The following is a 15,745-nucleotide window of genomic DNA, read 5'->3' on the forward strand; positions in this document are numbered from 1 at the left end:
TTGGGAGGAGAGGCAGCACGCAGGCACGCTGTGCTCCCCGTCCCTTCAGCGGTGGCTTTGCAGGGGCTATTTCCTCCTCCTGATCCTTTTGCTGCTTCCCCCAGGGCTGCAGGAGGTGCTGACCGCTTTTTAGCAGTGCTCTCTAGCAGAAGGCAACAGGAGGGGAGCCTGGAGAAGGGGCTTTGAAGCTTCTCCCCGCTCCTCGGGGTCCTCATCTTGCCGAGCTGTAGCCACTCGGGAATGGCAGTGATCCCAGACGCGAAGAGGGGAATGGGAATGGGAATGGGAATGGGAATGGGAATGGGAATGGGAATGGGAATGGGAATGGGAATGGGATGGGTGTTTTACCCTCCACACTTAGCCAGCTGCATTTGAGCTGGCATCTGAAGTGCCTACCACTGCAAACCCTGCTGGAAGCGCATGCTAATGTCTATGTGCTTGGAAATAAATGTGGAGATGTTAACCCAGCCATTTTGAAGGTACCACTGCTTGTTTTCAGCAAATGATTCAACACGTGCTTGCATCCAGCTCCACAACTGACTGCAATGCTTGGGCCATGTCGTCTCTGCCATATTTTTTTTTTCAAAAGCAAGATCTTAGAGGCCCTGAAGATGTGCTCCCAGAAATAAAATGGTTAGTGTGGGGCCAGCTTTCGGGAAGGGCTTTGCCAGGGCTCTGGCATCCCCCCTGATTAAACACCAGCTTGAATCCCAGGCTGCCTCACACTCTTCTCCGGAGCTGGAGAGACAGCATCAGGCCACTCCTACATTGCTGCTGAAGTCTAGCTGCACATCACTGAAAGTCACGAAGTAGGCCTCAAGATCTTGATTCGTTTTTTAATCCAAATGCCTTCCCGTTTGCTGTCTTGTAGTGAAGCCTTTGGGGTAATCTCAGATCACATTTGTAACCTCTTCTTCACAACCAGGAGATATATTTTAACCGAGAGGCGGTGCAGCTCCCCAAAAATGCCAGCTATCTGGGGACTCGCAGGAATATCACGAGAGCTGGCAACAGCATTATGCGTGCTCCCACAGGGCATGCGCTGGCTGGGCTTGTGATGTACCCGCTGCTGAGCACATCAGCATTTTGAAAGAGCAAAAGCCGCATTTCAGCCTGGAAAGCTACTGGCGAATACCAAAATGCTCGGGTCTGAGGAAGGGGGAAAATGAGACGCATGTTTACAGCCCTTTGTACGATGTGTGCAGCCACTGTTTTGCTCAGGATCAGGTCCCTGCCGTACTCTGCAAGAGGGGGCTTGTTAGCAGGAGGGAAAAAGAGCAGGAAAAAAAAGAGAGAGGTGGGCGTGAAGCAGAGGGACCGAGGTCTGCTTGCCCTCAGGGGAGTTCCCGGATTTGCTCGCCTCCCCCTGTGACCCGCCTGCAGGTGACTGCCCCAAAATTAGGGCCTGGAAGCAAACCAGCTTCGGGAGCTGACAGCGCACCCTCGGCAAGTTGTTACTGGTGAGACGTAGAGTGCAAATGGGCAACAGCAAAACACCTGCATGTGGCTCTGGTACCTGACCGTGCCAGCAGCACCGTGTGCCCCCCGTTGCTGCAGGGGCCTCCCCGGGGGGGCTCCACGCGTGACCGCGGCGTGGGGTCCCCACGGGTGACGCCCGGAGGTGCCGGACGGGCTGGGGGCGATGTCTTTGGGTTACCCGGGTGCCAGAGTCCCGCCCCGGAGCCGTGGCCGCCGCTGCCCCGGATACACATCCGTGACCAGGCAACAGTGGCCGTGTCCCTGGCAGCGGGTGGCAGGTGAGGGGCTCTCGGGGGGCCGTGATGCCCGGAGACCCCACCAGTGTGAGCTGGGCGATGTGGCTGGTGGGGGCCGGGGGCTGGGAGGCGGCCGGCTGCGTGCCGTGCCTCCCGGAGTGCAGACGCCTTCCCGGGTCCCCGGGGTGAGGCGAGCGAGACAGCCGCAGGGGGTGCGGGGGTGATGCTCGGTCCCTAAAGGGCTTTTCCTGCCGCTGAAGCCCCTCAGGGGGCAGGGGTCTGGCGTGCTGACGGTCATCCAGGACCGCGGTGTTGGCCCTCAGCACCAGCTGGAGGGCGGTGGCGACATGAGCCATTTTCCCAAGTGGCTGGCTGGCCTAATTCTGCCTGATATCCATTTACAGACAAATTTCATTATGCTTGAAGCTAAATGGATTCCTCGTCTGGCATCCTTTTTTTTTTTCTTCTTCTTTTTTTCTTTACTTAAGGCCCACTGCAGAGAGGCAGTGTGCGATACGCTGCCCTAATGGATCCTTTGCATCAGCCTAATGCCAGGGAGCAGTGCTGGTGGCATCAGCAGTCTTCACCAGCACTAGGCCCCCTGGCCAACATCTCCTCCCTCTGCCCACAGCACAGAGGCAGGGACGCCTGCAGGACAGCCAGCATTTTCAGAGTGCTGCAGCAATGATGTGAGAGCTTCCTCACTTTTTGTGTGGCCTGAGCTTCGGGGTGAATGCCACTGCAGCTGCAGGCATAGCCGTACTCGGGATGAATTTCCCCCACATCCCCAAACTCTCCAGTAAACACGGTCTGTACTGTCACCACACATCATCGACCGCCACGCTGCTGGTAGGAGGCACCAGCCAGAGGTCACCGCTTCCCACACGACTCCTGATCAGGCTCTCTAGGCTTTGGGGTGAATCTAAAGAGCAGAGAAATTTAGGTTTGAGCAGAGGTCCCATCTCCAGATCAGAGGAGGTGTAAGTGAAATGTTGGTTTGCCATTTAAATACATGCTCAGCATCCCAGCTATGAGGATGGGCTCGATGAGCCTCCTGCAGCCCAGGCGAGGGGACGCAGCCACGGTCAGAAAAGCCGTCAGAAGCCCCAGTTAGCTGTGAGTGGCCCGGGGGGCAGAGTGACACAGATGCTTTTTGAGTGGGATGAAGGGCTGAGCAAGGAGAAAGCATTTCTCCCAGTCACCTCTCCTCTGCCAGTGTTGGCTGTGCTGTGCCTTTCTGCTGAAGCCCGCCAAGCACCATGAGCTGGGTTTTCAGCTGGGTTGAGGAGGTCAGAGGAAGGACTCCCAGCTCTCTCATTTGCACGTGGTCCATTCCTTCTCCTCCCACGCCCACCCTTCTTCAGACCAGGCTCCCTTTTTCTACAGCTTTTGCTTTTGCCATCTTTGTAGCAGTGCCTGCCAGGAAATTCAGCTCCCCTTGGCACCTGTGTCCTCCTGCTTTGCATCAGAGGATGCCCTGCTGCTGCTCTCTCCCTCACCCCATCTCCTGACTCTCGTCCCGAAATGGGTCCTCTCTTCCTGGACCTGCTACAAGCGTATTTGAAGAAGCCTTTGCGGACACATTTGCTGCAGTACAGCGTGGATCATTTTGTTTCTGACCTCTAGCTCTCAGCATTTCGCAGATCTCTTTTCCTCTTTTCTTCTCCTCCTCTTTTCTTCTCCTCTTCCCCTTTTTCAGGTTCCTTTGCAGGCCCTTCCTCACGTCTCTTTTGGAGGGAGGAGGAGCAGAGACAGACAAGCTCACAAAGCCTTACAGAGCTTTCAGAGAAAGAGGGACTCATGCTAACTGTGGCACTGCTCCTGAGGTTGGGGTGGGAAGCAGCAAATGGGAAAACTTGGTCTGGGAAAGCTCTGCAGAGCTAATAGAGATGGGCATCCTGCCTTCTGGTCCAGGCTGGTTCTCTTAGCTCATATCTGCTTAGTGTGGGTCTGGACAGGTCTGACCCATCTCGTCAGTTAATGGATGTTTGGAAAGAGTTCAGCTGGAGAATAATTGAGCAAAGCAGAAAAAATGAATACACTTATAGTAAGCATCTGCCTGTGAAGAGCCATGAGGGCAGGCACACTGGATCAAACCGGGGAGTGATCTGGCCCAGTGTCCCTCTCTGATAGCAGCCGGTTCCCCCAGAGGAGTGGAAAACGGATGCAAGTACATGTGTTTGTTTCCACCTGCACTCTCCCACCTCCAACCATTTTCAGACTCTGACAGGTGTTGTTTCTGGGCATTGAATCATTTCCAAAGGGTTTTTCTTCCCTGTACTTGTCCTGGAGCCTCCACAGGCTGTCAGCATCCGCAGCATCCTGCAGCAAGGAATTCCCCAGCTTAACCGTAGGCGGCGTGAAGAACCACCTTTTCCCTTTGTTTTAAACCCAGCTCCTGCCAGCTTCGTCTATTTATTTTATTGGAAAAGACAGTGAGCTATCAATTCCTGTCCATCCTCTTCAACAGCACACTGAATTAACACCCCCCTATTATCTGTTTATTACGTGTAGTGTTTAGAGACCTCTTTGTGCAAGGCAGTGTATGAAGATAAGGGTAAATAATAGCTGTTTTGCTGCAGTGCCTCCAGTGCGAGCAGAGGAAGCGGAAGAAGGGCAGGGGGAAACTGCAGGACAGAAGAGCTGTGTGAGCAGGGCACCCTTACAGCCGGTCTCTTTCCAAGGCTGCCTTTTTCTCTTTCAGGCAGCCCAGGCGGAAAACGTGGTGGCCTTCTCCTGACCTCGAGCAATTTCCCTCATGCTTCCCGTGAAGGAGACGTGGCTGGTGAGCGGGATGCGGCAGGCGGTGGCTGCTGGCAGGAGCAGGCCCGTTCCCTCGCTGCGGCGCTCCCAGGGCAGGCTCACCGCCGACTCCTTCTGCGTACACCGCATCATCGAGGACCCCGAGTGGTCCCTCGCCGCCGTCCCCCGGCTCACCGAGCTCTGCCTCCAGCACATCGTCCACAATTTCACCCGTAAGCGGGAGGGAGAGCTTCTCCCCTGGGGTGTGTGGGAGCGGAGGGCCAGCAAGGCACAGAGGCAGCCGGAAGGCACAGTGTGGTACCCAGCCCAAAGGAGCAGTGGGGGAAATACCTCCCCAGGCAGCTGGTTAGACAAAACGTTTAGTTGCTAAGTATGTACTTGCATGCTCCTGGGATGGCTTTCGCCCTCCGGGCTGCTATCCAGGACACGGCTGCCCTATCCTTGTCCTGTATTTTCTTCTTCCTTCCATGCTCTGCTGGCCTCGCTCCCCTCAGCTGCGAGCAGGGCTTCGAGGTCTCTGGTCCCTTCTCGTGGGTCACACACGGGCCTGGTTCCCGGCACAGGGATGGAGTCCCTGTCGTGCTGAGTGCTCTGCGAGGGGTGCAGAAACGGGCCCTGCTCCCAGGCGCCTCCGAACACACGTGGTGCTCACGGCGTCAGGCTTCCTCCACAGCTTTTGGTGGCGATGTGACAGGCTGCACCCTCAGGCAGGGAATGTGCTTTTGAAGCAGGTGGACGGCTGAAGCATAGTAAAATATAAAAAGCACATCTCATCTGGGAACGGGCTGGGAGGGGGAGAGAAAGGGCCTAGCCGTCACTCAGCGGAGCAGCAGCAAAGCCCAAAGGTAGGCCCAAAGATGTGTCCACACGGGGGCTGTAAAACAGTGTGGTGCCTGGGGGGGCCGAGCTCACAGACCTCATGGTCCTACCAGCCTGATCAGTCAGTCCGATGCCAAATGCGATCCAGAGGGAAGCTATCCTGCTTCTGCCGGTACCTGTCCCACCGCTGGTTGTGCTGTGGGACTTTGCAGAGGAAGTCCTGCAGTGCCAGCTGTGGGACATGGAGAAGAGACTCTAGGAGGAGCCTGTGGTAGGACTCTGGGTGTCCTTAGGAAGGGAATGCCACAGAGAGAGAGAAAATATAAGACTAACCCCACTTTGTGCCTCAAAATCTGATTCCCCATGTGCAGATAGGCACATGGGTAAGACAGACACCTGACTTCAAATAAAAAGGCATGAGGACTTGCATGAAAAGCACGCAGGTAACTCAGTTCTCAAATATCCTTTAATATGTTTAGGAACCAAAGGGAGAAAATTCAGCAACTGGCAAGCCGAGTTCTTCCGTCACTGTAAGCCTGGCGCAGCTCTGTTGGCAGCAGAAGTCCTGCTCTGAATATCAACCGCATTAAAACCAAATTTAAACCGGGAGCCAAGTTTCTGGTGCAGTTCCCAAATATTATGAGGGTAAACCCAATTACGCTGATGCTTTGTTATAAAAGTTAGAAATCCTACACAAAAATGAGTCATTTTCTGCCCGCTTAGCTCACTGCACCAGCTGATAGCAAGTGAGAGGGGAGCCAGTATCAGCAGCTGGGGGTCTGGGCAGAACCACAGGGCCAGCCCGACTTCCTACAGCCCAGACCAACCTCTCCTCCTCTCCTTTCCCTCCAGAGAACCCTATTTTAGACCGTCTTCTGCCTCAGCACCAAAGGAAGGTGCTCGACAGGCTCCCCACTGGCCTTCCGCTCGCGGTCACTGCCAACCTAGTAAGTGACGAGGACTACTGGAAGCGGTGCTGCACCGAGCGCTGGCAAGTGTGTGACATCTCCAGCTATGGGGGCAGCTGGAAACGGATGTTCTTCGAACGTCACCTGGAGAACATCCTGAAAAGTTTTGTCCCCAACACCACGGACCCCAACCAGGTTCTGGAGCTCATCCCGCTCTGCAAAGACTATGTGCGGAAACTGGAGGTTGATCAGTTCCTGCCGCCGCTGAAGGTGGATCCAAAGGAGGAGGCAGATGACATCTCTGATTCAGGGAGCGATCTGGGGTTTGGCGAGGTCCCCATGCATCACTACGACCTGGGAGCCCTCATTACTGCTCTCCCTTACCTTGAAGAGCTTCATCTTACTTACGGCGTGAAGGACTGCGGCATGAACTTCGAGTGGAACCTCTTTAAGTTCACCTACCAGGACTGCTGTAACTTGGCTGATGCCGTGAAGAAGTGTCACAAATTGAAGGTAATATATCCCAGAATAAATCTTTCTTCCTCAGCTCGATCTTCAGATTCCCTTTGGAGGGGGAGGAGGGGGAGAAACCCTAGGCTCAGTTTTCCCTGCTGGCAGCATCCTTCCCTTCGCAAGTTCCTGTCTGGCCAAGTGAAGAGAGGTTAACTCATTGGCCTACTGCTGAGCATCTCTTTCTGTTTATGCTCTTGGTAGAAGACATTGCCAGAGGGTGAAAACCATATTTGCTCCCTCAAAACTTGTTCCCTGTAGCCCAAGGGAAAGCAACACTCCTGCTTTAACTCCGTATGTGGTTCTGGGAGAGAAGAGAGGAGAAAGCCAGAGAGTTTTTTATAGGGGCAGGTTTTGGCTCAGTAAATAAATCTTGACATACCCCAAAGACCTCCAGGAAGAGCATGGGGAAATATTCACATAGAGTGAGGGGGCTTTTTCTTTCTGGATGCTAACAAAACCCTCAGTTCTTTGACAATTGCAGTGCAGATATTTAGCCTCTCCTAAACGCCAACAGGCATCACTCACCAGAGCGAGCTGGCCGAACACTCTCTCCAAGTTGACATGCTTTAGGAAATATTTTTCTGCGTGGCTTCCAGAAGGGAAATCACCTCTTACATGGCTATAGAGGTGCCCTGGCCACACAGAGCCTTGCCCTTAAGGAAGAACACTGTGGGTTACCACCAGTGCATGTGCTTGTCTGGACAATCCGGCTATGATTGGGGGTGAATTTAGCTATTAGTCCCTGCAGAAATTTGGACAGCTTTCTCTCATTTAATTTTGCCCTATGTGTTAGAGATCCCGCAGAGTCAGACGAGAGGAATGGGAGTTTCCAAGTGATGAACCCTGGGACAGGCAGGGGACCTCAGTGTCATGTCCTGCCCTCTCCACAATAAAAACACCTACTTTAGCCCTCTGGCTAAAGGCGTCTAAAGCAAAGGGAGATGAATCTCATCTCTGGTGAGCCACAGGCTAGAGACCTTGTGCAAAGCTCTGTCCAAAGCACCTGTTTCAGTGTCCCTGTCCTTTACCCCACAGGTTTTCAAGCTGACACGCAGCAACGTGGATGACGACAAGACCAGGCTGCTGGTCCGCAGCTTGCTGGATCACCCCTCCTTGGTGGAGCTGAACTTGTCCCACAACCTCATCGGGGACACGGGGACACAAGCTGTCGGCAAGCTGATCAACCGCAGCAGATTAGAAACCCTGGATCTGTGTAACAACAAGATCCATCACGCGGGGGCTCAGGCCCTCGCCCAGGCCCTGGCTCAGAACTGCACCCTGACCTCCCTGAACCTGCGCCTCAACTACCTGGAGGACGAGGGCGGGGAGGCGATGGGCCGTGCCCTGCTGGCCAACACCACCCTGAAGTCCATCCACCTGGGCAGCAACATGCTGTCGGAGCCAAGCGCTGTGCTGTTCTCCCAGGTCCTTGCTCAGAACGCCACCCTGACCTGCATCAACTTGTCGTGCAACCACATAGGGCCGGTAAGAGAAACCCCCGCTCCCTGCAGCTGGACAGCCCGCGTGGCTGTGAGGTTTGATGCTGGGACACGGTCCCAACCTGCCCTCGGTGTCTCTGCTTGAGCAGGGGGTTGGAGCAGGTGACCTCCAGAGGTCCCTTCCCACCTCAGGCATCCTGTGATTGCGTGGTTCAGTTGTAAAGGAGATGCTGAGCCCGGTCCGCCTCAAAGCCACGGGGCAGAGGCATCCCCCACATTTCAGCCTTGCTGGGATAACAATCAGCTGCAAGCAGTGAAGAGACTACAGCAGACAGCAAAAAGGAGAACATCTTCTTCTGTGGGGACACACACACATTTATCTCACTCATGTCTAGCTCTTCTCACGGGGCTCTCAGGCAGATGCTGGCTTCCAGGCTTCTGGGCAGAGAGGGATTTTCCCCACAGGAGACTGAAATCCAGGGAGTATGCCTGGGGAAATCACAGCCCCTTTACCCACGTGGGAGTAGATAAAAATGATAGGTGGCATAAGACGAGGGCCTTATTCATATCCTCTGTACTTCGGATCTGCTGTGCCATCTGTCATGCAGCGGCACACGGGCAGTTTTTGCCCTCCCCAGAATCTCTCCTGTCCGTCATGAGGAGATTGTTAGAAAATTGGCTCTGTTGTTGAGCTCCTTTAATTCACCCCGCAGCTCTGGTGTGGTGTGCTAGGTCAAAAGTGTCATGTCTGGATGCTTCTTTATGGCTCCTGAGCCACAGGCTCACATTTTCTAGGCAGAGAAGCATCCACAAATCTTAGTGCATCCCTAAGAGCTGCAGTGTGCAACATGCCCACAAAGCAGACCAATTCTCTTCTGCTGATTAAAAAAGAGCTTTAGAAATCTGAAACTAGACAGCTAAATGCAATCATGCTGGCTTTTAAACTTTCTGTGCTGCCTCAATTTTTCTCACTGTCACAATAAAGAGACAGCAAGACCAGCTGTCCCTGCTGGCAGGAATATTGGCATCAATATGTTTGACAACGGTTTTAAAAGGATTTGATGGCAGAAAACCTTTTGTGAGTCCTCATTTTTATGGTTCTGGACATGGATAACCATCTGAGTGTAACGATACAAGGGGACAAGTGTTGGAAAGGATAGCAGGATTTTTGCTTAGTAAATAATAACCTTTGTGCTTAGCATTTTCCATCTGATGAGCTCTCCTGGTACCCGTTTGTGAAGCTCTGTAGCACCCCAGGAAGTGGGCTGCTGTTTTCGTCTTTGTTTTGCATATGGGAAAATGGAGGTGTTCGCTAGGGATGCATCAAATCCTCTGTACCCCTTTAAAAAGAGGTTCCTCTCCTTTCTCACATTTTGTCCTTTTTAGCAAGAGGTCTAACAGGCAGGGTGCTGGGGAGAGGGGGCTGCCTGGATGGAGGCGATGGGGTTGGGACGTGCGTTGGGTACGTGAAAGAGAAGAGCTGTGGGAAAAAATGCCAAATTGTTGCATCCCTAAAGACCACATTTCAGGCAAGGGAAGGAAATGTACCAAGGCAAGCTGCCTCCCTAGAGTTCTCTACGTTGCATTGTCTGACCCCATGCAGGCTGGACTTGAGCTGCATGAGATGTTCCCCCCACAAAATCCATCCGTGCCATGGAAAAGGCACCGAGCAGGATGAGGAACAGCGCACCTAGTCGCACTGCCACGTGTCCCCACCCAGCAGGGAGCTGGGGATGGGGGGACAGGGTAGAGCAGAGACTCCTCGCAGGTTATCCTCTCCGTCCGTGCCATTAACCAGCCTGAGCTTGAGGACTCCTGACACGATACCCAGAGGGAGTCATTAGCACGTGTCGTATCGCTGAGCGCTGCATAAGGTTACGCTCCTTCCCTGTCCTTCTCTTGGGAGCAACGTTTCAGGCTTGGGTGAAGCCTCCCTCACTCTTGGGCTCCTTTCTTCAACCCGCTGCAGGACGGTGGCAAGCAGCTGCTGGAAGGGCTGGCGGGCAACAAGACGCTGACCGAGTTCGACCTCCGCCTGGCAGAGGTGGGCCAGGAGAGCGAGTTCCTCATCGGGCAGATGCTGTGGGCCAACCGGCACGCCGCCCGCCTGGGACCTCAGCCCGCAGCCGGGCCCCTCTGACCAGGAAGCCACAGAAAGCTCCCCAGGTACCAGTTTTGCTCCCCGCGTGGGATCTGGGCCGACAAACCTCCCCTTGCACAAGTGGGGGCAGGAGGGCTTCCAGCAGAGCACCTGGGGTCGGCAATGCAGCCCCTGCACCCCCGGGGGGAGGGCTCTGGGGCTGCTTCCCCAGCTGCCCGGGGTCAAAGCACCAGTGTGTCTCCGTGCAGAGGCATTCTGCTCCCCCCGAACAGGCAGCATTGCCTGGAGCTGGGAGAAAAGGTCGCGTGGTGGACACCACGGTACAGCCGCTGCCCGGGGCTGCCTTTAGCTGGCTGCAGGGTCTTCTGCTGTGACAGGAAAGGGGGGCAGCCTCTGAAATGTCACCAGTACCTGACAGTAGCAAAGACACTCACCTGTGGTGAGTCTCCTGTGGTTCTAAATATCTTGCTTTGTCCAAAGCCTCGTCCGAGGATGCCGTTTGTCATCCTTAATTTGCTGCAGAACGGCATCCACTCGCAGCGCTTCAGTGCTAGGATCAGCAGTGCTTTAGCGCTCCTTGGGAAGTCAGCCTGTCCTTCAGAGGCTTGGTTTTATTTGCATTTTTGAGAAAAACACTCCCCTTATGGCTGCCTTTCCCCCCTTTCAGCCCCTGCCCTCGGAGCGGCGCGGGGGCTCCGGCTCTCTCCCAGCTCTGACCACGACCCGTGCCCACAGACCCACTGCTGACAGCCGCCTCCGTGAATCATCTGAAACTTTTATTACACCGATTTGGTTTACAATCTTTGTACTTTGATATTTCCAACAAAAAAGGCAACATTGTGATATACTATTTGTACATATAGAGAGAGACGGAGAGAGCTAGATCATATTGACATAGCTGAAAAGTAAAAACTGTTCCCAGTGCTCACAAGAGAATTTGTTCGCCACCTACCCGCTTGGGCCTTGCTCTGCCTGACGGACACGGACACCGGTGGCTCTGCCACCCACAGCCACCCGCTTGATGGATCAGAAAGGATTGAGCACGAGGCTGTCACTGGCAGCAGCGGCCACACAAGGGATGCCCGTGTGGGTCACCCCAAAGCCCTTGCAGATCAGGGTAGCCCCCTTCCAAACCACTCATGGATGCTTCCAGGGGCTACGTCTGCAAGAAAATACAGCCAGTGGCAGCCGCTGCCAGTCCTTCCCACCCGGGCATCTCCAACGCCTTGTTTCCCACCCTCGAGACCGAGGTATTGAAAAGATTTGTTTCTTTTTGTTTGCATTTACAAAATATTTCCACTGAATGACACACCTGAATGAGATGAGAACTTGTGTTCAGAAACAGCAGAAAAGACCCAGGTCAGGTTCAGGCTGAAGAAGGAGCGGCTCCAGCAGTAATGGGGGCGCTTAATGGGGGTGTCCTGGTCCGGGGAAAGCCTGCACGTAGCTCCAGGCACAGGGCTGGGCGATGAGAGCTGGTGCTGGGAGGGCAGCGGTGGGATCCCTCCAGCACGCCGAGGAGTAAGCAGCCAGCGCAGCCAGCGAGGAGCAGGGTGGAAAGGAAAGGGCTCATGGAAAATTTATCACCAGAAAAAATGCTGAATTGCTTTCCAGGATACTCCCAGCTCCTCTTGATGTGCACAGCCAAGATTTGCTAACACCTTCCAACCACCATCCAAGCACGCTCCTGGGGCACCGTGCAGGCCCTCCTGGGGCCTGGAGCCCCCCTGTCTTCCCTCCCGTGAGCCCCTTGGCCACCGCACACCGCCCGGCCATCCATCACCACCACTCTGCAAGGCTTCAAACCATTCCAAACACCGCTAAAATTAAAGCCCGACAGCTGACAGCACCCACCAGCAGCTTCTCCGGCGGGTCGCCCGTGGGGTGTGCGTGGGTCTGTGCCAGACTGACGGGGGGAGGACAGGGAGGAAAGGGAGGGGAGCGACACGGGGGCTTCCACCGCGCGCACGCAGCGGCGGGTGCCGCGGGCTGGCTGCTGGCTGCGGCAGATGGCGAGCCGTGCTTCGTGCAGGGGGGGGGCAGGAGCTCCCCGAGCCTCTCGGCTTCTGCTCGCAGCCGCAGAGGCAGCGATTTGCGAGGTGTCACGCTGGCATATGTCGTCACCAGGACGGCGGGCTGATTTCGGGCACCAGCTGGGGGTGGAGGAGCGGGAGGGTGCATGGGGGATAGGCGCTGCGCTCGGCATCCCTCTGCCTCGTCTGTTCACACCGAACTCAGTCCCGCGGCTGTGCACGGCCCTGAGGCAGCACAGTACAGCCGGCTGTGTCCCCTGACAGGGTGGGGGCTTGGCTTGGAGCATCGCCTTGAGGGCACCTCATATAGGGGCAAACTATGAGATTGAACTGGGGAGCAAGTGGCATTTTGTAAAACACCGCAGCAAGCACTACTGGCCACAGCCCTGCACCCCGGACCACTGAGAAAGCCCTCCAGTGCTGGCACGTTGTGTGCAGCACCCTCCTGCCAAACTCGCCCTGTCCTGGGCACACCACCCAGGGTCTGTCTGCTCCTCCTGCCAGCCCAAATGCCCCCCTGGTTCCTCCTTAGGTGGCACGGAGAGGGCTGAGCCCCGAGCTGGTGCGGAGGGGAGGCGGGGAGCAGCGCGGAGCCAAGCCCTGCATCGGCCTCCCTGGGCAGAGGGGACAGCTGAGACGTGAAGCGGTTCCTCCCCACAGGCTGCACCCGAAATAGCCGGCCCTGTCAGATCCCTGTCCCCAGCCGTGATGGATTAGCCTCTCCCTGGCACGAGGCAATTTGTTCATTAGTGACATTTACACCTTGTGGCTGCATCATCCGTTGCGGCTCGGTGACACGTGCTCCAGCTGTCAGCGCGGGGCTCGGAGGCAGCATCGCTGCTCTGACGATGCAGCCAGGCTTGGCCTGGGCACCTCAGCTGGGAAATGCCTCCTGCACGTCCCCTTGGGCACGCACAGCCTGCCCCAAAAGCTTGCTTTGTCCCAGGCCTTCTCCACCCGATGCCCCGCTCCCTCTCCTTGCCTCCAAACACCGCTGCTCCAGCACAGCAGTGTCCCGCCCCGCCTGGCCTCGCATCTCCCACGGAAATCACCCCACCTGCAAAGCCTCTGAGGGCTGACCCCATACACCCTCTCTGCAGGCCCCCTGGTCCCACACAGCCACAAGGGACAATTTTCACACCAGGTTTGGGGAGGGTGAGCAGAGCCGCAGCGCGCTGGCCAGGGAGCAGATCCAACAGCTCTCGCGCTTCAGCCAGCCGGCAGGGGATCAGCTTCATCTCAAACACAGCTTGCTCCATGCTCTTATCCCGGCTCCCTGCCAGTCACTGCAGCAAATGTGACACTTCGCACCACCCTCCTACAAAAACCAGGTCAGGAGTTTCCTCCCACAGGCCACGAGCAGTGCCCCGCCACCCCACAAACCATTCCCTACGGGAACGGAGGGGCCGTACCAGACCGAAGCCACCAACACAAGCTCCTCTGCAGGGCAGCAGCCCCCAGCAGTGCACATGGGCACCCAGCAGCATGCCCTGCCCCACATCTGTACACGTTTGGATGTCAAGCCCAGACCTCTATCTAGGCGCAGAGGAGGATTTTAAGCTCCAGCCTCCGTTCCTGATCACCCTACCGCATGGCAAAGCCCCTGCTGCACTATCCAAACCTTTCTGTGGCATCCCTTTTCCACCTGCACTGCACAACTCTAGCAGAGCTGGCTGGAGCAGGGTGCTTAAATCCACACCATCCTCAGAGATTACATTTCTAAAGCAAGGAGCAGCAACCTGAAACGCTCTCAAGGCCTCTCAGTCTCATTTCAGTCTGAAAAAGCAGTTCTCATTTTCAAAGCGAAGTCCTGGTCGTTTGGGTTTTAGTCGTCACCGCTTTTTCCCCAGCTGGCTCGGCAGTGCCGTGCACGTTGCTTCATCGGATGCCCCAAGATTTTCTTTTCCCCTCCCGTGAGCCCCTAGGGGCAGGCTTTCCCTGGGAAGGCAGGTGCAGCCCAAACAAAACCCGACCACTTCTCCCTGTGCTGAGCCAGGGGGATGGCTGCTTTCAGCCGCTGCTCTCTGCGTGTGCTCTGGAGACGCGTACAGACTCAGCCTTGGGTCTTCCAAACCTTTTCACCCTGACCGCTTCGTGGGCTGCCATCCAAAGCCTGAATTCATGGCACGTCAGCTGACAGCGCTGCTAATGGCCATTGGGACCGTGGGACTGATGCAAAATACTAAGTCATCTCAACACTTTCTAGCGAGGCTTTTTTCTTTCATTAATGCGAGTAGCTAAGGTTGCAGAAGCAGCTTGCACTGATGGAGAGTGAAAGAACCTTGTGTGTCTGTGCGTGAAGTTACTTTGCTCTACGAAGTCCACTAAATTACAGTCACAGCAGGTGATCCACCCATTCCCAAAGTTCAAAGGACTGGGGATGGTTCAGGACGGGCACCGATTTCTCGCAAGCTTCGTTTCCCTAGGAGTCTGGAGTTTACAAAAACCAAACGAATGAACAAAAGGCCCCAACAAAAACAGTCTTCATTAGGAGGGGAGGAATAAAACCCGTTTAGCAGCAGCTGTGCTTGTTCTCAGTGCTGGATGGACATGCTGCACGTTGTCATGGGCTCCTGAAAACTTGGCAGTTCCTGGGAGTGTTGCATAGGCGGATGATGTACCTGTTAGTAGGGCCTGCCCTGGGGCTGCAGGACGAGGAGCTGGCTCACCTCCACGAGGAAGCTATCCCTCCCCCAGGTAAGACAAAGGAGGTGAGGAGGGAAGGAAGAAGGGCAGTCCTTGAGGCCATGGGCCTTGCAGGTTCAGTTCTGACCTTTTGGACCTCCTTTCCCTTGTGTGTAGCTGCAGTCCTGTGGAAGAATCCCACTCTCCCAGTGCGGTAGAGGTCAATTTGCTCGTTTTAGCTTGCTTTTGAGGGAGCTGACGAGATCACATCCATGGGCATAACATTTCCCTTCGCGGAGCAGCTGCGGTGGAGGCAGCAGAGCAGAACAACTCAACCCATGGCTTGAAGAGAGAGCAGATATTCAACATTCATTCACGTTGGCCAAGTCCCAACATGAACTCTATGCATCAAAGCACCACTGCAGCAGATCAATTTGGATTCAAGGACAGATCACTCCGGGGAGTTGCTAAGCCATGCTCGCGTTGGTACAGTACCACTGGCTTCAGTAACGTTACACCAGGAATGACCACAGCCCATTAATACCTGTGCTTAAACCATGCCACGTTTCTGTGATCACACGGATCCTGATCAGACCCCACCTTCATATTCACACAGGCCTTATTCAAACCACTGACGGTAAATGGAACGTGATTCAAAGCCCACGCCACACGTTGTGACTTGTAGCTCTTTGGTGACACAGCTCCTTGGTGCTCCTGCAGTACCTCAGACACGTACCCTGCAGCTGCTGCAGCAGAGTAGGAGCACGCTGCTCTGCCCGGCTAGAGGTAAGGCAGCATCCTGGTGATATCAGACAGAACCGAAGCCATG

General features: G+C 55.3%; 2 protein-coding genes across 3 annotated transcripts in view; one reads left to right on the forward strand and one right to left on the reverse strand.

Moving 5' to 3' along the window:
- DRC5 (dynein regulatory complex subunit 5) lies at positions 1 to 11,101 on the forward strand. 2 transcript variants are annotated; one of them, XM_080586167.1, is made up of 6 exons: positions 1 to 1,757; positions 4,420 to 4,690; positions 6,150 to 6,718; positions 7,754 to 8,203; positions 10,127 to 10,323; positions 10,926 to 11,101. In XM_080586167.1, exons 2-5 carry the CDS (start codon positions 4,474 to 4,476, stop codon positions 10,295 to 10,297), a joined length of 1,407 nt encoding a protein of 468 aa, XP_080442293.1. In that variant the 5' UTR covers positions 1 to 1,757; positions 4,420 to 4,473; the 3' UTR covers positions 10,298 to 10,323; positions 10,926 to 11,101. The 2 variants fall into 2 exon arrangements, with proteins under 2 accessions (XP_080442293.1, XP_080442292.1); XM_080586166.1 differs by lacking the exon at positions 1 to 1,757 and having other exon boundaries at positions 3,463 to 4,690.
- The window catches only part of TMEM151B (transmembrane protein 151B), a 17,362-nt gene continuing 12,612 nt past the window's right edge, over positions 10,996 to 15,745 (reverse strand). The window contains exon 2 of the transcript XR_013948873.1: positions 10,996 to 15,715. The gene's annotated coding sequence lies outside the window, so the exon portion shown is untranslated. The remainder of the gene's footprint in view (positions 15,716 to 15,745) is intronic.

The sequence above is a fragment of the Anser brachyrhynchus genome (assembly GCF_964034855.1).
Source record: "Anser brachyrhynchus genome assembly, chromosome: 3".
NCBI lineage: Eukaryota > Metazoa > Chordata > Aves > Anseriformes > Anatidae > Anser > Anser brachyrhynchus.

Bases quoted from the DNA above. Each gene is read 5' to 3' on its own strand.
- DRC5 (XM_080586167.1), top strand. From the start codon at position 4,474: ATGCTTCCCGTGAAGGAGACGTGGCTGGTGAGCGGGATGCGGCAGGCG. The intron at 6,719-7,753 runs GTAATATATCCC...TTTACCCCACAG, and splicing joins AGAAGTGTCACAAATTGAAG to GTTTTCAAGCTGACACGCAG. The intron at 8,204-10,126 runs GTAAGAGAAACC...AACCCGCTGCAG, and splicing joins CGTGCAACCACATAGGGCCG to GACGGTGGCAAGCAGCTGCT.